The 21,856-nt window shown below is 37.1% G+C and overlaps 2 protein-coding genes across 4 annotated transcripts; one reads left to right on the plus strand and one right to left on the minus strand.

Annotated features, from left to right (window-relative positions):
- Positions 1-1,874: 1,874 nt before the first annotated feature.
- LOC114161137 (ras-related protein Rab-19-like) lies at positions 1,875-21,506 on the plus strand. 3 transcript variants are annotated; one of them, XM_028044247.1, is made up of 12 exons: positions 1,969-2,015; positions 2,336-2,398; positions 2,708-2,822; positions 2,902-3,018; positions 3,111-3,185; positions 3,322-3,417; positions 3,955-4,044; positions 5,105-5,182; positions 5,416-5,499; positions 19,608-19,791; positions 20,081-20,184; positions 20,268-21,506. In XM_028044247.1, the coding sequence occupies exons 5-12, from the start codon at positions 3,123-3,125 to the stop codon at positions 20,460-20,462; spliced, it is 894 nt and encodes a 297-aa protein (XP_027900048.1). In that variant the 5' UTR covers positions 1,969-2,015; positions 2,336-2,398; positions 2,708-2,822; positions 2,902-3,018; positions 3,111-3,122; the 3' UTR covers positions 20,463-21,506. The 3 variants fall into 3 exon arrangements, with proteins under 3 accessions (XP_027900046.1, XP_027900048.1, XP_027900047.1); XM_028044246.1 differs by having other exon boundaries at positions 2,708-2,814; XM_028044245.1 differs by lacking the exon at positions 2,708-2,822 and having other exon boundaries at positions 1,875-2,015.
- LOC114161138 (tetraspanin-8-like) lies at positions 5,974-16,065 on the minus strand. The gene is made up of 9 exons (XM_028044248.1): positions 13,658-16,065; positions 13,198-13,263; positions 12,501-12,614; positions 12,329-12,403; positions 12,160-12,258; positions 11,343-11,429; positions 10,793-10,852; positions 9,780-9,863; positions 5,974-9,664 (listed from the first exon to the last, which is right to left on the minus strand). The coding sequence occupies exons 1-9, from the start codon at positions 13,736-13,738 to the stop codon at positions 9,560-9,562; spliced, it is 771 nt and encodes a 256-aa protein (XP_027900049.1). The 5' UTR covers positions 13,739-16,065; the 3' UTR covers positions 5,974-9,559.
- Positions 21,507-21,856: the final 350 nt, after the last annotated feature.

Genomic DNA, 21,856 nt, shown 5'->3' on the forward strand with positions numbered 1-21,856 from the left:
AAATATGCGCTTTAAGACAAAAAGTTTTTTTTTTTTTTTAATGAAATAAAAAGATTTTTATAACTTTACACTAAATCTGTGAAGTATTGACTGCAACTTAAAAGGCAATGGATTGCTTTTTTTTTTTTCACCAACTTTTATTGTGGTTCGTCATTTTGACTGATTCCGTAATATTGTTATTTTAAACCTACAAAGAAAAATTTTCCTGTAGATTTTCCATTATTTTCCGTTTTTACACCGTTCATTTTTACATTGACTACTCTACTGCGTTTAATTTTTATGTGGTTTAATTCATGTTACAACTTAAACAGAGAATCATATCCCACATTAATCAAGCTCAACTTTTTTTCTGCAGTAGTAAAAAAAACAAAAAAAAACTGACAGAACAATGACATTAAACGACTCCACTTAAATTAGGAAAGCTTCACCTGTTGAGGTCTGAACGCACAGTGTCACAACTTCCTCTTGGTTCTCATCTGGAGGAAAAATCTGCGCTAAAGTTTAGATCAGACCCCCCCCCCAAAAAAAATCCAACCCGACCTGGACCGAGTCCATGGGCATTGTGTTTGAGCCTAATTATTTTGATTTTAATTTTAAATTAGATGAAATGACAACACCGGGAAGGATAAGGGTTAACAAAATCAGCTCAATAGTGGATTCTTCCACTGTCGCGTCTCCAGTTCAGTCTGGTGTCCAGGTGAACACTGAGGCATTTATACTGCTCAACCAGTTCTTCTAACATGATGGAAAGTGTTTGAAATAGCAGTCATCTTCTTTGTTTTGTTCACATTCAAGATAAGATGATTGTTCCCCCACCATGACACAAAGTGGCCCACAAGCTCTCGGTACTACTACTCAGCTTCTTGTTCATCTCTGATGCACCCGACTGCAGAGTCATCTGAGTATTTCTGTAGATGACAGGACTTTTGACTTCTGCTGGACGTCTGAAGTGTATGGAGTGAAAAGAAACAATGAGAGCAGTCCCCTGTGATGCAGACTGCTTGGTTAGACACACAATCCTTCAGTCCCACTAATGGGAAAAAAGGTTTCACATGCTCTAAATCGTGTCGTGTTAAAACAAACACCTAATACACCTTATTTTTTTACAAACTATTGCGAAACATGCAAACAATTTAATGACATACAAAGAGATCTAAAATGAATTCTATAAATGTCACTGCACACATCATGTTTGGCAAAGGACTGGCATTGCACAGCCCCCAAAACACAATAACAACAATGACGTGTTCAGGTGGCTACATCATGGAGTGAGAATGTCTTTTACCACGAGGTACTGGCAAGCTTCACATAATTTAAAGAAAGGGTCACTGGAGAAGGTTAGAGTGTTTCACAATGGGAATCAGAAGATGGAATAGTTATCATAAAACAATGCCAAAGAAACTTTTAAATGGCTTCAGAAAGCAACCGCTGACCAGATGTTGCAGAGTAAAATACTACGTCCTCAATATATTACATTTTGTCAGCATTATTAGTTTAACTCAAATTATTCAAGTTATCCGAAGCACAGAATGCATAAGGGAACATTAGTGCAGCTGGAAGAGCTTCAAACACCAATAGAACTCCCATTCGCTCTGTCCACATTGTATTCTGCACCACACAATTCCTTCAAGAGAAAAACATTAAAAATGTATGCCAAGATCTTGTTGATGGTTCAGTAAACGAAGCGGCGTGAGTCACGAAGACAACAGTGGCGTCTTTTTGTGCCGTGGTCGAAAACATCCATCTTCCCGGATGTTCGCCATCTGTTTGAGTTCCAGAGAAATCTTTGTCCCAAATGGGGGAGAATATTTTGCAATAACGAAACACAATGACTTCCTTTCAAGTCTCCTCCCTTTGGGCCCAGCCTTCTATTTCTCCAACGAGAACAAGCTGTCCGAGTGGAAGTTGAACTCATTCCAAGCTCTGTTTTGGGAGGAGAAGGTTGCAAAAGGAAGATGGGGAAAGTCAACGTTTTGCTGAAACGGAGTTACGTCTGCACGATAAGTGTGATAACGGTAAGTCTTTTCTATTTACTAACAATTTTTTTTCCTTTGCTGACAAAATCTACTGTAAGACCCAGTGGAGATTTCAGTACCTTTTATTGTATTATTTGGATTTTCAATTTACTTGGATTGTCTTATGTATGCAGCAGGCATATCTTTTTATCGGATATTGAAATTTGTTTGATGATCTAAAACACTTAAAAGTGACAAAAATGCTGAAACAAAAGAAATGAATGCGAAGATTTAAAATAAATCACATCTCCCAACACAATTCATTCCAATTCTTTGTGTGTCTGTGTGTGTGTGTGTGTGTGTGTGTGTTGTTATTATAGATAACCGCTGTCCTCACCTTGGGAATAACCGTCTTCAGTCATGGAATGCTTCTGGACGAGGAGGTAACACGCATGCAGAAAATCAAACAAATTTGAAGCTAAATTTGTTTTTTATGTCTTAAAATTAATGTGTGAATAATCTAGCAACAAATTCTAACTTTTGCTAAATTCACCTGTTAACAATTGGCTCTGTTTTATTGCACCTTTTGGGGTGTTGGATTATTTGAATAATTCTCAGTCATGACAACAAGAAGGTTCCCACCTGATATCGGAGATTGCAGAACACTCCTAGGTCCAATATCTAATATGGTTATGCATGTTAAACATGCTGAAAGTTGCTGATGTGAACTATTGCCACTATTGTCCCTTTAGTGTCCGAGCACCTAAAAGGAAAAGAAACACATTATCAACATGATTGGCGGATAAAAGTTGGTACAACAATTAGAAAATCCTATTGATTTTCTTGAGTCCGAGTTGAGGTACAGAGGTACTAATCGAATGCATCATAAGTGTGCAAAAAGCAGATTTTCCATTGTTCAGAATATGTTGACATGTTTCATCTACAGGATGTCCATATTTTCAAAGGGATTTATTCCTTGTATGGGGTTTCTGTCATCCCTCTCCTCTTTGCCATCATTGGCGGGTTTGGTGTCTGGAAGGAGAAAAAGTGGGCTCTGATAGTGGTAGGTAAAACACAAACAAAAACAAAAAAAGGGAATGCTTTTTAGTGACAACAACAATCTTCCATTATCTGATGCCACTGTATGTTTGCCAGTTTGCAGTCGGAATGATCCTGGGATGTCTGTTCTTCATCGTTCTTGAAATATCCCTTCCATTTGCGTATCAACAGGTACTGCTATCTGCATTCTCAGTTTGAAGCTTCATCTGCTGAATAGTCGGTAGTAAATCGCAATACGACTCTCGGTGTGACTCGATATCTATCTACCTCTCTCTTATTTCAGTCCTGTTTTTTTTATGTTGACTAGATGGAACTTATGGTGAAGAATAAATACCTCAGCTTGTTGCCTCTCTCAAATTTAAGTGAGAGTGAATTATCGGAATTGGACTATACACAGAGTGAGGTAAGTAACCCAATTTGAGTTTTACACCAAGTAAATAAATGAATCATTGGTCATTTTCAATTGTTCTTTCTTTTTGATATCTGTATTGCTTGGAATTGTGACACCTATTAATAATGGCTCATTAGACAGAATTCACTCCACTGCTATGGTTACAGTGCTCCCCCCCTTTGACTAGGACACTTCATTACTAAATACAAATGGGATTAAATTAATCTTGTTCTTCAAAAATATACAAATACCCCAAAATGACGCATTTCTGCACATTTATTAAAAATAGAAACCCAAGAAATCCCATTTAATTAAGTATTCACACCCTTTGCTTCATTTTTAGAGAAAGGTACAGCAGGATGTATGTAGGATATTCATCATACATTTCATTGATAAATGGGGTCTAGACATTGTGCGACAACCTGCTTGCTGTTTCTGGGGTTTTAAGATAACGAAGCACTTCACTTAACTTATGAGTTAAACATGTTTAGTTACATTTTCTAAACCTGAAGAAAATAATATATTTTGTTTTCTTAACTTTCTTCTCAGTTTCACTGTTGTGGGTTAACAAGTCTCGGGGACTGGGAAAACAACATTCCCGAATCATGCCAGTGTGACATAGACTCCTCTGATGAATGTGTGAGTGCTTGTCTGTTCTTAGTCCTTTTGTAGGAAATCGACTTCACTGTCGGCGTTAAAAGAGAACAGTTTGTATTCCCGTGAAGGAAAAATGTATTAACAATGTTTAATTAGATTTGAATGTACACTTTATGATGTTTTCATTAAAGGTTTGCACTCAGTTGCAGCTCAGCAGGACATATGCTCTTCTGACCCATTGCAAATAAGTGAAGAACAGGGTGTTCAGTGGTTAGAAATGTTAGACATGGCTAAGGTGGTAAGCCTAGTATGTTCAGGTACTAGTATCTGTTTAGCCCTCCGCAGAGAGGCCTTTTTTGGATAAACGCCTATTTGGACACAGAAAGAAAGTAGAAGTTATCTGCTATGTTTCGTTAGATAAACCTAAAAGGGTGTCTTATCCACAAGAAACACAGAGAATATGGCCAGAGTTGAGCTGTGAATGTGTATGCAACCCTGCTCAACTGAAACTTACCGATAAGTAACTTATAGATTTTTGCCAGGGGGTGTGGCTTCGTAATGTGTGATGTATCCTATGTAGATGAGGGGACGTTCAGCCCCAAGTCAGAACTCATCCGATTCTCACTGAGATGTGAGCTTTGTACTGTATGTTTTCTCCATTTGCAAATGTTAATTAAAGCTGTGTTTGTTCTCTCCTAAAGCTGAAGTTTGGTCTCGAATTTTGTGCAACTTAATATTCCTTTAGGCAGCAAAAAACTCAGCTTGGACATGGCAGCTTTGGCTGGTTAGCAAGAATTTACATCCCAGTTTCCATTGATTTGAAGAGCTTCAACATAGACTGTTCATCCATTTTTATTTTTTTTTTGCTAATCTTTTACAGAAACTGGTGATTGAGAAACATGCAGTGAGATGAATCAGTTTGATATTTCTTGGTCCACTAGCGTTGTCCTTATGATGTGCTATCTATTTGTCGTCAGATTCTTCCTGTCAGAATATTATTTTTGTTAAGCTTACAGTTGCACTACTTATGTCTAATATATGGTAAGATTTCGAACTGTCATAAGAAATCATTTATTTCATCATTCATGTCTCCGTGTTGTAGGTTGATACTTATGGACCTATGCACAACGATTCTGGACTGAATTTTTCGAATGTCAAGCCCATCAGGATTTATGCCAAGGTAACAATCAAAATCTTTGCCTGCTGTATTTCCAAGTTATGGTTTCTGTATATTCAGGAGTAAGAAGAACTTTGTCTCAAGATTCAGTTTTGTCTGTTTCTTTCCTTTTTTTTTTTTTTTTTTTACCAGTAATTCATGAGATTTTCTTACAAGTCATATATTAAGGCTTTAACACTTGCGTCCTCTAAAAGCTACATGACAAGTTGTACTGACCAATCTTTTCCCCTTCCCAGCCATGTCTTCCAGTCTTAATTCAACTTGAGATGAGCCATGTTTCCATATTCATTGGCATAACGTTGGCAAAAACATTGCTCTGGGTAAGTACTATGCTCATTTTCATTTCTGCGTGATGTACATCTGCAAACAGATGAAATTGTTGCAAGTCATGTAGCTGCTAAGGCTTTTATTTATTTTTATTTTATTTTGCTGCCCCCTTCTGCCACTTTCAAAAATTGCAAAGACTAGTAAATAAAAAGCACCGCAAAGTAAAGAACTGTCTTTCTCCCATGTTTCCATAGTTACTGTCAGTCGGGCTGTGCGTTGCAGTTCTGTGTCAGCTGAATAAAAAGGTGGATACTCCAAACGTGGTGTACAGCCGAGAGGCCAAGGCAGGGAGTTATGACATTCTCAACGATGCTCAGGAACCGTCTTTGAAAACTGAATAATTCTGTTTTTCTTTCGCGATTCCCAAATATCGGGACAACAATGTTAGCATGTGCTGCTTTATAATCAGTGGGGAGGCTTCTGGAAACCGTCTTTGCGTTTAGAGAGGTTTGGTTTGTACATTTTTATTATTATTTTTTTTATCTCTTGTTGATGTCTTTAACTTACAGGTGACTCATTAAAAGTGAATAATTTGTGCGTCTAATTTCATCACACAGTCGGGCGATACACGGTAATATATTTGTATTTATTTCTGTTCATTTTGATGCTTATGCATAACATGATTTAAAAAAAAAAAAAAACAAATTCAAATAATAAAAAAAATACACAAACCAATGAAAATAAACTGCAGAAATGTTGGTTGGATGAAAGTTCTACGATCAGGACTGTTTCCTCCACTGACCACTAGGGGTCCTCATGCTGGAGGACCACCTTTGTTCCTTGGAAAACGTCACACTGTGTGTGTGTTTGTGTCTCAAAAAACTTCAAAAACTTTTAAATATTTTAACTGAGCCATACATGTTATACATATTGTTCCTCTGGAACTTAAATACTACAACACGTACAATGTTATAAACTTTGATTTATCTTTTTTCATAATACTGGTTGGGAATGATGTGACTTCACATTTTTTTATCTCCCTTTTCTAGCTTTTATATTGAATAAATAAAAAAATCACACCATTTATTTTGTGAATACATGTTTTTCCTCCTCCACATTGTATATATATATATATATATTTTAAAAAGCCAACCTTTAAACAGTCGGTAACTACGTGTTACGTGCTACCAAGCCAACACACATATGAGCACATATTTTAAAGTCGTAATAAATCACACCACAACAAATTTTAAGCGAAAATCAAAAATCAAATTTTTATTCCTACTATTTACAGAACATTATTTAAGGTTCACATTGTAAATAAATAATAAATAAAAAAAACAGTGACTGCATAAATAAAGTTGCCATAACTTTAAACAATGTACTGCATATCAGGCATTTATGGTTTAAGTGCACAGGTAGATTAATTTCATTTCAAAATGTTTAACCTCTTACTGCAGGTAGCTCGTGCAGAAAACTCAATACTTATGGTGGTGAGTTGTTCGAAAGTCTCCAGTGGAATTTCTGCTAGAAAGCTGATGACTTATTTCCCAACAAGAATCTCTCTGGAACCTCGGTGCAGGTCAGCATTTCTTTTTTTCAAATCAAAAGACGGTCTAACTGCATTTCTACTCCATGTGCAACAAAAACCAAGACATCTCTTCAATCACGTTAATCTGATCAAACATCATTCACTCATTTAATGTGCTTTTTCAAAAAAAACAAAAACCTGCAATGACAACATTTCAGTTATATACAATGTGCATAACAAGAGGTCAAGACATTCAATGAGAAATGTGCCTCATTCTGTTGGTCTAACCTGATTATATATGCAAGAAATACTTGATTATATTCAATAGAAGCATTTGTAAACACTGTTTTAAAAAAAAAAGTGCTGAAAGAAGCTTTTAAATATTAGTAATTTCCAACGATTATTGTTCACTCTAATGCAGTTTCATGTGTGCTTAGGGGACAAAAAAAAAAAAAATCATCTTTAACATAACTGGTTGTATTGCAGATGGCATGTTAAGTTAGAGTCTATTTTCTATCCACAAACAGTGAAACAAATGGAGAAAGAAAAGACAGAAAGTGCATTGTGTGTGCATGTGGAGGTTTTATGTAATGTTCATCTGATTTCTATTTAAAAAAAAAATTTGCATATAATACAAGGACACGATTTTTTGTATACAGTGAGGTTGTTGAAAGCTGCTTAAGATGCACCAATCGGGCTTTTACTGTTCAATACCGATTCTTTTTTTTTATTATTTAAGACCAGGCTTACTGATTCACATTAGGGATTAAACACATGAGCAAATCTAGTCCTGGTTCTTTGATAGAGGTAGTTATTTATAGACTGAAGATGGCAGAAGTTCCTAATATTTTCAGGTATGCACTGAATGAAAGAAAAAAAAAATCTGATTTTATTTTTAGTAGTTGATCAAAATCAGCCAATGTAAATTTGTTGGTTTTGATTTTCTTGCTGCTCCATTAAAATTGACGAAACGCATTTCAGTAGGCTTTTTTTTTTTTGAAAGCCTAAACAACTAATTTACAGATAAGATTTCTGTTGACAAACCCTGACAACATAGATGAATAATTAAATTAGAGTTTTGCTGTCGTTTTAATTTTAGTAAAGGAAATCTGCCATTTTCAGTAAAGCATCTTTTTCGTTCTAATGTTTCTGCAGTGCCCTCTAGACCTTTTTGTGGGGAAAAAATACTGCAGTGTTTTCGACAAAATGTTAGTTAGCCTTTGAATCAACTGGATTGAGATAATATATTATATAGTAAGTATATACATACACACTTTTCATGGCAAAAATCTATATTTTTCCAGCCCAAATGTCCTTCCTTTTTAGCCCAGTTCGCTGAATATATGAAAAATATTTAAACAGGGGTCAGGCAAATCCTAAAAACCTAACCTGCAAAAAAAAAAGAAAAAAGAAAGGATTATAAGGAAGAGGCAACAACACAAACAGATAAGTAAGTAGATAATGGATGAGTAGATGGATGGACAGCATTATCATGCCCTGGGGATGACAGATTGAGGTTTGGCTGGATGAACATATGAATGGACAAAGATTGTAGGTGGGGGAGCCTCAAAATGCGTTTTTCCGTTCTGGTTTCTAATTCAATGCTTTCTCTAACTAGGAAAATCCTGCCATACTTTTCCACATTTTTCCAGAATGTTGATACATATTGATTAAAAAAAAAACATGTTTTTAAGAAATTGGACTTAAACAAAGTTGTGACTTTCTTCAGAGTCACATGAAGCAAATAATACAGGGCATGTTTGTGCTTGATTAACACCTTAACCTCACTTCCTGTTTGGCATATCTACCTGTAGCATAACGGCTTTGAAGAAGGGTTCTCCTTAGAGAGCACTTATGATCACGTTTTAGAGCTGTAGAGTTTATGAATCAACAGATTACAGGATTTCCAAAGGGTTTTCAAGCAGCTAAGTACATTTAAAATACACTTTTCTTCACCAAACATCATTTTAAGTCAGGAGAGCGCAGAAAGCCGCAGTCATACTTTTACACTTTTGAATCCCAGTTTTTATAACAAGCAGTACCTACTGCGCTACTGAACCACCCAACAACACGTTAGAAACACTGAATTAATCTCGGAAGGTTGGAATACAGAAAATGAGAAAATAATCAATAGAATAGCGAAATTTCAAACCATTTTTGAACACATGAAGTAAAACAAAAAAAAGGGTAGTTATTTTGAACTTAAAAAAATATTAAGGGACATCCTTACATGTCCCATGGAGAGAAAAAAAGCACCAGAAAAACAACTTACTTGACAAAATATTCTTTGAAAGCACAATCTTCTATATGATGGAAGCATGTAAAAGTGTGAATATCATGTAAATACAAGTAAAATTGCTTTGTTTTACAGCAGTAAGGCTTCAAACAGTAATATTATAATATTAATCTAACCATGTAGATCACTTTCAAACATCAGTTACATGCAGTAACATGTATAAAATCATAACATATATTGCTACAGCACATTATAGCCTGGTTATGGTATGCAGCTCCCTGTGCCAATTCAAACCATGTATGCTTGTAGGAGTTGGTAAGTGTGTGTTTTAAAACGTACTGCTGCGCTAGAAAGCACCGGGAACATATCTGTTGGACTGGAGGAGAGCTATAAACTCCTGTTTCCTCTTGATCTGTCCCATCAGTTTGATGCTCATGGCGAGTAGGATGATCTGAGAACAGAAGCAGAATGCAACCAAACGACGCGTAAGATTCAAGCAGCTACTCACTAAGCGCTGAGCAAGGTAGTGGAAGTTTGATGTGAATGTGATAAAGTAAAAGCGTTACCCAGAATACTCCGCTCCCGAACTGTATAGCCATCACCAAGGAGAAGGCCAACTTCAATTCAGAGAGATAAATCGGTAGGCAAGGCTGCGGGATGAAACAGCACGGCAACATGAAAGGCGTAAACAGGATATTGATCTGGGTGTTGTTAATGTTGTTTTCCACTGTGTCCAATTACACCTACTGAAGTTCACTCGCTGGCTTTATTAGCTGCACCTGACAGAGTGTTTGTCACACCGCACTCAAAAATCTGTTTACAGAGTGACAGCAAAGGTCAGCGGGAAACGGCCAGTTTGTTCCTCTTTTTGATCAACAGTCACTTAAATGTTAGAGGAAAGGCATGAAGAAGAAGACAGCGTGGAACTGGATGAGGCCAAAGCATCCTGGAATGAGTAGCAGCATGTGGGCTGATGTAAATCGATCATTTATCTAATCGAAAAAAATCTAAGTGGTTGCTTTTAGACCTCCTGAGATCATTATTGTCAGCCTTTTTTGCATTATTTTGGGGTGGAGCTTTGATACATCCTGCCTTCTACTGACATATTAAGACTGTTGTAGCGCTGCCATATGCATCCTTTTGGGCATTGTCAGTATAAATGGCTTCCGTCTCTGGTTGTGTTGAAGATTTTCTGTCGCATAGAAACAGCATTTGATTAACTTCTTGTTTTATTTTGTTAAGATTTCCCTATTGTGGAATCGGTTAGACCTACTTCCTGTTTCATGGGTTTTACACCTGGCTTCAGTTGCTAATCAGCATACCTGTAGTGAATTTGCAATCATCTTCTCCAGTACTTATTCTTCAGAAATTCAGCTCCACACTGGATTTGTAAGGCTTGATTTTTTATTTTTATCGTTCCCTGTGTCATATTTTCATCCCTCTTGCACTAGCAGCCCCATTTATTAAGACATAAAATTTGTCTGACACCTTTAAAAGCGATAGTAACTTCTGGGATAACACCAAACACTTAAAGAATTGATGAAGGTATCTATGAAACTGTGTCTGTGTTGGATTTTACCTCTCGATAAACATACTGGTTCTTCGGCGCCCCGATGGTGGCGCTGCCCCGTAGTCGAACCTGGTTGAAAGACCAAAGATTAAGCTTGGTTATAAAATGAAAAATGCTAAATTTCAAATCCTCCTTTAATTGTTTTTCTTATCATTTTAAATGTAAATCAACTGCTCAGCAGGTAGAGTCTGTTTACGTCTTAAGCTGCAGTATGTGCCACTTTCTTGTGTTTTTTTTTTTTTACACTGTATAGAGTTCATGCAGAAGTCTATATTTTCAGGTGTAGTCAAAGTATTGTGTTTTTAGAGCAGTACTATAAAAAGAAAGCTGAAAATGTCCTTTTTGTTGTGTAGAAAACTCACCTTAACGAAAAGTTGTAATATTGTTATAATTCTCAAGCCTAATTCTCTCAGTCTTCATTTTTAATATTACACCAAAAGACCAAAAACGGTGTGCTTTTGTTTTTGTAACCATATTCATTTTACAACGTGATGACCAAAAAATACATGAAATAATTGTGATTATGTTGCTAATCATTTAAAAGGTGGGGAGTACTCACACATTTTCCTGGATAGTGACAGTTGCAGGAGGCGGGGATGGATGCACCCCAGTCCTTGTACCCTTCGATGAGACCGCAGCATTCCAACTGGAACGGACACGAACCGGATTCAGTTTGAACATAAAACGGAGCGACTTAATTAACAACTCGTGCAAAGGATTTAACAAGAAAGCAAAGTTTTAGCCAACTAACAACTCACTTTCTGGGATCTCTAAATGAAACAACACCAAGGCTTCTAACATCGGCATGTGAGGTTATATTAAAGTTAAATGAGAACGTGAGTGAGTGGCTTTCCACCAGAGATGCAGTAAGTTCTTGTCACCACTGGGTGGCGATAGCAAAATTATTTAAAGTTCAGCTACTCTGTTTTAGTGACGCTGCTGTTCCTTTAGGTTTGCCTTTAAAAAGAGAGACCGTCAATATCAGTAATCTACATTTAAAATAACTTTCTGTAAAAAACAAAACCAGACGACATTAATTACTAAAATATTTCTATTTATTATAGTGACCTGAAAAAGTAAGTAGAATTTACAAGAATCCTTTTGATGGATTTATCTTATATTAACTGTTTAAGTGGGTTGATAACTTTATTAAGAGTTTTCTTGAAAACTACTGATAAGTTAGACTCATGATAAGAGGTAGAATTTTAAATAAATCAGTCTGTCTAATAAAAGATTAATTCATTATGAATTTTTGAAACAGATTTTTACTGGAGGCCTCAATTCATGTGGAGCTAGTGTTCTTATTAGACCCAAGTTTCACAGAAATGTTAAAGAAAATATAAAATGATTATTAAACTATAAATTCTCTGGCTTACTTCCTCTTGGATATTATGTAGCAACGTCCTGTTGGCTTTGTTCGGCGCAGTGAGCGGCATCATGGCCAGCAGCTTGGCCTCCTCACGGACAACACGTTTCTGAAGACAGACAGAGCTCTGAAGAAAATGTTTGCAAAATATGCAAACACGTGGGATTTAAACGTCGTACCTCATAAACATCTTGGTAACTCAGTGCCGTTCTGATAATTATTGTTTGACTGGCCGCCGCCATCCCGGCTGCGTACTGCACACAGACACACAGGCAGTTGAATACAACAATTATTCCTTCACAAACAGAAATTCAAAAACACACAAGGCGTTTTTTAATTTTTTTTTTTTACCAGAATCAAACACCATCTCTTCCCTTTGCAGGCCCCAAACACACCGAGCACAGACAGCAGCAGGCAGCCAACCTCGATCACATACATCATTGCTACAGAAATACTGGGAACCATCTGAAGACAAAAATAAAAGTGCATTTCAGTGTCTTGCAAAATGTTCATAATGCACAAATACTGTATATTTGCGTTTTGTCACATTGCAACACTAAATGTAATTGTTTTCCAAGGAAAATGATGTATGGTTACAAATTGTTTTTACAAGTAAGTATTTTTGAACCTCATCTTTGGTTTACGGTTGTCAACGGTTGTCTTTGGAAATGGAACTTATGGCTTTTGATTAACCATTGCTTTCTTCTTGCCACACTTTCAAATTTTCACTCGGTAGAAAATTAAAACATGTTGAAAGTTTACTACTTCCCTTTTAAACTTCCCTTTTCAGGTTGGTCTGTCAGGTAAAATCCCCCAGAGATGGAGTTTATTATGTAAATGTCTACTATTTTGACCTGAACAGGTCTTCCTCTCAAATAGTTATTCCAGTGGGACAAAATAGAAATATTGCTTCCATTTTGCATTTGGATTTCATTAATAATTCCTCACCTGCCTTGTTAGCTTTTTTCAACCCTCAGAAAACGTATATTTGCTTAAAAGCTACATACATACATACAATTTTAGCAAAAACATCAGACGTATATCCTACCTTGCCAGTTTGTATGAGGTCCCTATGCCAAATAACAGTCATCCTCAACATGAAGAAACACAAAGCCTAGAAAAAACATAAACATTTATTTATTTTTTTAAATTACCTTTGCTTTTACATCACTTAAAGCAGGTTTAATTCAGGTTTCTGACATCTGAAATTACACATTACAGCTTATATTTTAAATCCTTAAAAGTTACGTTTCCTTGAACCCACTGCTGTTACTTCTTAAAGGAGCAGCGACTTATTTAGAACAGAATAAAAACAGTAAAAACCCAACCAATCAAAAGATCGACCTGCTTGCATGTAACTCGTGTGACAAGCATTACCCCCTTCAAATGTATAATTTATTAATATAACAGTAGTATTTATGTCAGACAAAAAACATGAATTTATACATTTTAAGAAGACACCAAACAGGCCTGTTCGGGTCCATTCATAGCCGCTGGAATGCACTCACCATATGTACAGCGTTAGCGAAAATAAACGGCCTTTTCAGGCTCGTTTTATCCGCCACCACGACCACTGAGCTCTTCTGCATTCTCGCTGGTGACTCTTCCAGGCTTTAAAACGCCTCCCCCCCTTTTTTTTTTTTACATAAGAAGAAAACAGAAAGAAGCTTGCGGTGGAGACTGTAAGGGCATCTGTCGTCCGCATCCGCACAGGACGTCACTGCGATGTGCTGGATGCTGGCTCCGTGCTGCCTTCAGGTGGCGTCCGGAAAGTGTAGGAAATAATAGTGGTTATGAACAGCCCGGTTATTATAAAAGCGCATTAGCAAGGCTGTAACTAGGATTATAGACATGTTAAGTACCTGAAGTCTACTTTTAAAGCTTTAGATATGATTTAATCCTATAAAATATCATTTATCTGAAATGTTTTGAATTCACAATAGTTTATTCTCCTGAAAGAAAATCATCAAAAAATATGGCAAATTGTAAATGGTCTGTTCTGGATGTTTTAGAAAAACCCCGTACTTATTATAAATTAAATGTAATATTGGAACGCTAATAAATTTTATGGCTTTCTTTTCATCCCCGCACCAGTTCTGGCTGTGTCTTTTACTTTAAAAATCTTCAACGCCAGCAATGTTTATACATTCAGACCAAGAAACCAAGCTTCCACTGGTATATGAGTCATAATCCACTATCACTTTGTATTCCGTGAGTGTGGTCCAGTGCTTTCTTTCTTCTCCAATAAATCTCAGGGAAATCTTAAAATTGATAGATATAATTTGGAGTAAAATCCATCGCAGAATTTTGTAAGTAGTTCAAATAAGCCCAATCACACTGGTTGTAACATTCTTTAATGTAATTACAGGTTAAACATGTTTATGTTAAAATACTTGTTTTGGAATTGCTAGTAAGGAATAGATAAATTAACGACTTAGCTCAGTTTATTTATTTAGCAGTCCAATCAAAATTATATCACATCACAATCAAATCTGGCTGACTATTTCATTCTAGTTGGTAAAAGGTCGTTCAGGTTGTCCAATACTGAATCCACCCGAAGCAAGCATGTGGCAACAGTGGAGAGGTACCACTCCCTTTTAACAAGAGAAGGCTACAGCAGAACCAGGCAATCGGGGTACAAAGAAAAGCAAAACAAAGCAATACAAGGTTAATGTCTGCACCCAGGATCTCTGTAGAAGAGCCTTATTAGCATCTTATTAGAAAAACCTTTAAAAAACAAAGGAAGGGTCAGGGCTGTAGTGCAGCACTGATACTTTACCTTTAAAATGTTACTGGAAATGGTGTACTATTACTATTAGTAACTGTTTCAGTAACATGTGAAGCTTTGGATTTTGTTTCTTTTTAAGGACAATTGAAATCAGCAAAAAGATTTGGTAATTAACTTATCAAATAACTGGTAAAATATGGTTGGAATTTAACTTTTACATCTACCCACATTTGAAGTGCCATTTCCTAAACCACTCCAGTTGACTCATTGCCTCACAAGTTAACCATAAAACAAGTTGCTAAGAGGTGGTGCTGTACACTACTGCAACAATCCTGAAAGGACGAGGGGGTTGAGTAAGTTCACTGCCAACTGACTTCATTTCCCATAGTGCATCATTAGATATGAGGCTTGGCTGGGTAGAGAGAACAGGTGGGGCAGGTTTCTATTGTTACCACAGGTGATGTGAAGAGGGCAGGACTCAGGTGAGGAAGAACAGGAAAAACTGATGGGAGAAACTCGGTGGGAGGAACTGTAAACGAATGTTTATGTGTGTAAGAGAGCGTAAGTAAGTGCCTGGGACTGCAGACTGCTATAAAAAGACACATCTTTAAACTATTACTAAAAGGAAGCTTTTTTAAAATTTTTATTCATATTTTTTGGGGGGGGTGAGGGATTACTGGAGCCCGTTTTACAAGGACTTAAAGGAAGGGATGGATTTTTATGTCATTTGTTGCCGTGGGCAGTAAAGTGGGTCAACACCTGAGAAGGAGCTAAAAGGAGAAGCTGAACTGAGACCGTTTTTGTCCCGCTGAAAGAGCACAAGAGAGGAAGGACATACTAAACTTTCTGGGAAAACTAAAGAGGAAGAATGCATTACTGGACAGGAAACAACATATACATAGAAGCATTGATTTCTGATGCTTCTATTATATTAACCACAAACTAATTTGGTGATAAATATTCTCCTTAGCTGTTGCTGTTTGGAAAAATTTTTTTTCTTTAAGCATCATTTTGGGCTCATTTTTATGCCTCGATTCAACCGTAAAGATAACTCACCACCTTTCAGCTACCAAAGGTCAAACATTCCAAGAGATCTACAGTTCAGCTAAAGGAGGGATCATTTGCTCTATTCACACTGAAAACGACACACACACACACACACACACACGCCACTGTACTTCCACCATGCAGGCACCGCCACCTGAGCACGATGACACTTTTGATTTCCTGTTTAAGATCATCCTCATTGGGGACACCAATGTGGGGAAGACCTGCGTGCTCCAGAACTTTAAGTCAGGGGTTTTCTCTGACAAGCAGCAGAACACCATCGGAGTGGATTTTACAGTGAGGACGGTGGATATTGAAGGAAAGAAAGTAAAGGTAAGCTTTCCTCATAGTGTGTGTTTTAGACATGCAGGAGACATTCGATTAAGGAGTATAAATCTGAAAATTATATCGGCATAAGACTCAGTAGTGCTGAAATATGTCAGTAAGACACATGTGAACTTTAACGGAAAGTAGAGATTTTGGGGGTATTTTTGTTGGTTAAAACAATTTTTTAAATTTAAACGAACAGCTCCCAAATTCATTTTCCCTGGGCTCCACATTTAGGAGACCTCTTTTTCTAAGGAGTTTCCTCAGTGACAGAACAGCAAGTGGCAGTGGCAGTTTGACTCGGTCCAAAACAAGCCCGACAGGCTGCTGGTATGAAGAACCGGTCCATCAGGTTCCTCCTTTTGTACCTTTGTAATGGCACAAGTAGATCTTGGACTGATCACTCATGTCCTGCTCTTGCTCTTGAAAAGGAAGTTGTTCATTTTAAAAACTTTCATTGGTTTTGCATACAAAAAATATATATAAAAAATACTGTTTCATAGTGGGGTTTTTTAATGTTGCTATTGTTCAACGTGTTTCATTGAGATTTTATGTGTTAGATCAACTTTCCTAAAAAATCCACACAGCACAATACCGCCTGCACCATGTTTCACAATGGGGATAATGTGTTCAGTGTGATGTGGCCAGCGCATAACTATACATGCTGCTGTGTCCCCTTCATGACTTTTGATAAACTTTGTAATGTTTGGGTATATTAGGGTAAAGAGTGCTGAATACAAATCCACACCCATCTTTTCAGGTATAAAGTGTAAAAAGGTTGAAAAAACACTGATTATGTTCCTCCCACTTTACATTTGACATTGCTTTGTATGATCTATCACTTACATTTAGTACTAATTCATTAAGTTTAAAAAGGATGACTACTTTCACAATGTATTTGCAAAATAGCTGTATGTGTAGACAAGGCAACCTGTGATGAAAATTTGGGAGTGTTTTCCATATTTAAAAATTTGATCTTATCATTGCAAAGAAAACATTTTCACCATCAAAAAGCATGTTGGTGTACCAATAGAGCAATATTTTATTTAACAACTATGTGGCAAAACAGGTGGAATATGGCAAGTCAATATAAATTAATGAGTTTGAGTGGCTTAAATTTGAGACATCTGGATGCATTGCATTGCATTCCATACAAATTAGTTTCGTTTCAACTTCTACAAATGTCACTCTGCAATTTCTCCCCCTTTAGGTTCTAATAAGTTGAAATATACATGAACTGCCAAGATCTTGCTGTTCACATGAGTCATTATTTTTGACTGCTCATGTGTCTGTCTTTGCTCAACCCCAACAGCTATTTCCTGCCTGAGGCTATGTCTGTGAAGTAGTTTTTGCAGCTGACACTGCTATGTTTCTTTCTTTTTAACCTTATTCTACGTACAAAGGAAAGCAATCAGGTTTTTATTCCACCACTAAAATACATCTTAGACTACTAGTCAAACCTGCATTTACTTTCGGAAGACATTTGGAAACAACACTTCAGTTCAGTTCTAGCTGCTTTGAATTAAATGATAACTTGTCTCCACTAAGTTGTGGTGTATTGGAAGGGGCTGGCCCGTTGAGTCTACGCTGGTTGCTACAATGCTACAAAGGTCTCCTAAATCCATGGGGAGTATTCTCAGAGATATGTTATAAGGGCTTGGGATTCTCCACAGGGAAACCAACCAGCGTCTCCTGCCTACCATGTATGTGTTTGTTGCTAAGGCCCTCTGTAGTTTACAGGCTACACATATTGTCTACATATAAAATTATTAACTCAAATGCCCCGTTATTGGGGATAATTTTCACAAACTCAAAGCAACATCTCCAATATCCTTGTATGTTTCCTGAAGGCCTCAAGCTTCTCATTATCTCAATAGTGATCATTAAACTCATTAAAGAAGGAAGAACAAGGTTTCAGTTAAAGTTTATGGATCAGACCATAGTAAATAAGTCACATGGCCATCGCCAGTTCCAAAATCAGGCAACTATAACACCCCAGATGACAAGAAGCGCATTACATATTTTGTCGAATCTTTATTTATGTAACAAATTTTAACCGGAGCAACATTTGCCTCACCGTTGTGTGCAGCATAAAGTTATATTTAGTCTTTCTACAACAGTTTTTCTTGTCTAGTGAGGAGCATTGTCCTTTTGCATCACTGACAGTTTACCACATGGTAGAGGAAGTGTTAGTGTGACACTTCCTGTCCTTGCAATCATTTTCATTTGACAGGTCTGGACTCAGCCCAGGCCCGTATTTTGGGTCTGGGTTTGTTTGTTTCTGTTTGACGCCATGCAGCACTAACACTCTCATAAAAATCAACACACAATTATTTTCAGGTTATTATTTTTGGCTTCCTTTAAGTTACCGTAAAAAATATAAACACAAAAGGAAAAAATAAACACAATTAAATCATAGTGTCTCATGTTTGTTTGCCAACATCGTTCAGTCACACACACAAAAGTAAAAATCTCCTTAAATGGTTTTCATGACACTAACTCTTGACCCTTTGCTCCCAGCAATATATATTTTTTAATGACAACATTGCTTTGGGTTTAAATGACACAAAAAATTTCCTATTAAAGTTAAAATTGAAAAACGTCAACATAAAGACATCTTTAGATCTCTTTATGTGAATAACATTTTCGTGGGTGGATTAAATGGGCAGACTCTGTCTTTCAATGCTTTAGTTGGCTAAAATTTGAGCCTACACAAAGTTCTGCATCATTTTGCGGGGTAAAGAAAGATGAGATTTAACTGACTCAAGACTGTCACAAAACAATCTCTATGATTTAGGCCAATTTAAAAATTTTAATTTTCTAACTTCCCGGAGCAGCAATCTGTGCCAACGCCAGCTTCTCTGTAATTTTTCTGCTTCCTGTTCCTGTTTTTGGGAGTTAGGTTGCTTTGTCCTTCATCCTTGGCAGCCCCCCACACACAGGCACTAATGGGAGTTCATAGATTTCTGGGAAGTTCATTCCTCGCCCTAAATGAAACACAATTCATTTAGGGAGAGGACCCTAAATGAAATGTCCTCATAATTATCTTTGACAAAATGGTGAAACTTTGCAATAATTTTAACTCTTTGTAGTGAAATCAATGTGAAAACTGTTTGCTTAAAGGCATTGCTGATTGATTTCCCAATATGCATTGTGTTAATGTAAATTTCAAACCACCAGATGAATGACTTTTTTGTAAAAAATAAAATAAAATTATCCTGTTACATATTTACTCTAATATTAGGAGCCAGAATGAACCACATGAAGTTTTTTCATGATTATTTTCTATTACATGAAAGCCTTACTGTATATGAGCGTGAACTTACACTTGGACACTTTATTTCTGTGTGATACAGATGCAGGTGTGGGACACAGCAGGTCAGGAGAGGTTTCGGACCATCACTCAGAGTTACTATCGCAGCGCTCATGGCGCCATGATTGCCTATGACGTCACACGAGGCTGCACCTTTGATTCGGTGGACCATTGGATCAAGGAGGTAGAGCTGTATGGAGCTGCCAATGTACTCTTGGTACTAATAGGTGAGTTGGATTTTGACTTTTGTAGCAAATAAAGACACTATGCATGTACAGAGCAAAACGATTGATTTTGACCTATTACTTTTTATGCACTTGGGTAAAAATATACCATGCCACCAAGGTCCGTATCTGTTTACTCTAAAAGAAAGGAAAAGCAAGAGAACATGGCATAACAAAATGATTTCAAAAGGCTGTTTGAGTGCTTGATCTTGAACCATACATGCTTGTCAAGCCCAAACGTCAGCAGGATTATGTGTGCTGCCAATATGGCTTTATGTCCGTCTCCATTTAGGTAACAAATGTGACTTGGAGGAGGAACGGGAGGTTCCATTTGAGAAAGCTTGCAATCTGGCAAAAGAAAGAGGCATACTCGCTGCTTTGGAAACATCTGCCAAGGTAATGCATACAAACACAACTTAGACTCTGTAATTGTGGTTGTTTTTTATTTGTTATTATTTAAAGCATTTCCTCTTTTACAGGAAAGTCAGAATGTGGAGGAAGCCTTCTTGATGATGGCCAGGGAGCTGCTGTCTCGTAACGGCCTCAACGTCCAGCAGGATGAAGTTGAGAGCAACAGCATGCCTCGGATCCTCCTCAGAGAGAACTCTCGGCCAATCAATGTCAGCATGGGCCCCTACGTTCCACCAGAGAAAGAGAAGAAGTCGTGTTGCTGACGCAGAGAAACAGTGACTGAAGATGCTCGAAGGGTTTTATTTATCGGGAATGCTGATGAATGAAAGAAAGCAGAAGAATTCCTGGATGAAGATCTGTGACGTCGAGGCATGATGTACTGAGCATCTGCCAGAAGGCAGATGTCAAAGAGATGGTGAAGAAATGTTCATTGTATCTGATCTGAGAGGAATGCTGATGAGGCGTCTTCACCAGAAAGATCTGTGATCAGTGTTCAGGAAACGCTACAGCCAAACGATCTCCTTTCATATCAACTGGTCCACGATGCTAATATTTTTCTAAATTCAAATAGTTTAAAGCAAATACGTTTACACCATTGGAAGAGTAACGGTGTGCTAAGTGCTTGGGGTTGTTTTACGGTGCGATTTTGTTAAAATGAAGTTTAAATGATTTTGAAAGAGTTTTTTTTTTTACCTATGTGGTGTCTCTTAGTACACTGTGGATTTAAGTTTCCAAAACGGCTTGCCATACGCAAAACTACTGTGAAATATGTCTGAATTGATTTCACGACGCAGCTGCAAAAAGCTGTGAAAATCAAAATGCCATATTTGATTATGAGTAGCTTTCAGCGAACTCTTTCAGCCTGTCGGGAAATTCTGACCTCTGAGGACAAACCTGACGTTTCTAACCCACTGAACACTGAAGGGACACTGTCTGAACACTAGATGGTGCTGTGCTGCAACCTCATGATCTGTAGTTGCTGTTAGGGTTGCCTTTGCCTTGCATACAAAAGGGAAACGTGATTTGAAAGAAAAATAAGCGTCCAAACACAAACAGTTTGTCTCAAAGCCATTTTCTGGAAAAGATATAGTGTATTATTACAATAAGGTTATTACACTAGAAGAAGAGGTTATTACTTTTCTGAGGCAGTCATTGGTAAATTTAGCCTTGCTTAAGAGATTCATACGTCTATAAATATTTGCTAGATTTGGCCATGTTTCATAAAAATAAAATTCAATCTTTCTCTTGGGAGTGTGGTTGTATCATAGACCAACTTGATTTGTAAATTTAAAAAAATGATTTTTTAATGATTTTTTTCCCCTTTTGCACAACTTTGTGTTGGCCTGTCATAAAACGTGTAAAACCATTGGGGGAAATTTCACACTTTTGGCGACTGTTGCTAATATGCACCAGTATGTGCTGGGGGGGGGGAAAAATCTTCTCCCTTTCCAGCAGGCATTTAATGAATCATGTCGGGCTTGGCTATGAAATCATTTTTGTGGTTTTGATTAATACACTAGTTAAAAGTCAAAAATGGATTTGAAATGTATCCTTGAGGCAGAACTACAGTAAGTACCGGGATTCAGAGGCCAAATGACACAAAAACCTTGTTTGTAATAGACCTAATGTTTCCATAATAATTCCTGTGCAGTATCAC

This window comes from Xiphophorus couchianus, chromosome 17 (genome assembly GCF_001444195.1).
Source record: "Xiphophorus couchianus chromosome 17, X_couchianus-1.0, whole genome shotgun sequence".
Taxonomy (NCBI): Eukaryota; Metazoa; Chordata; class Actinopteri; order Cyprinodontiformes; family Poeciliidae; genus Xiphophorus; species Xiphophorus couchianus.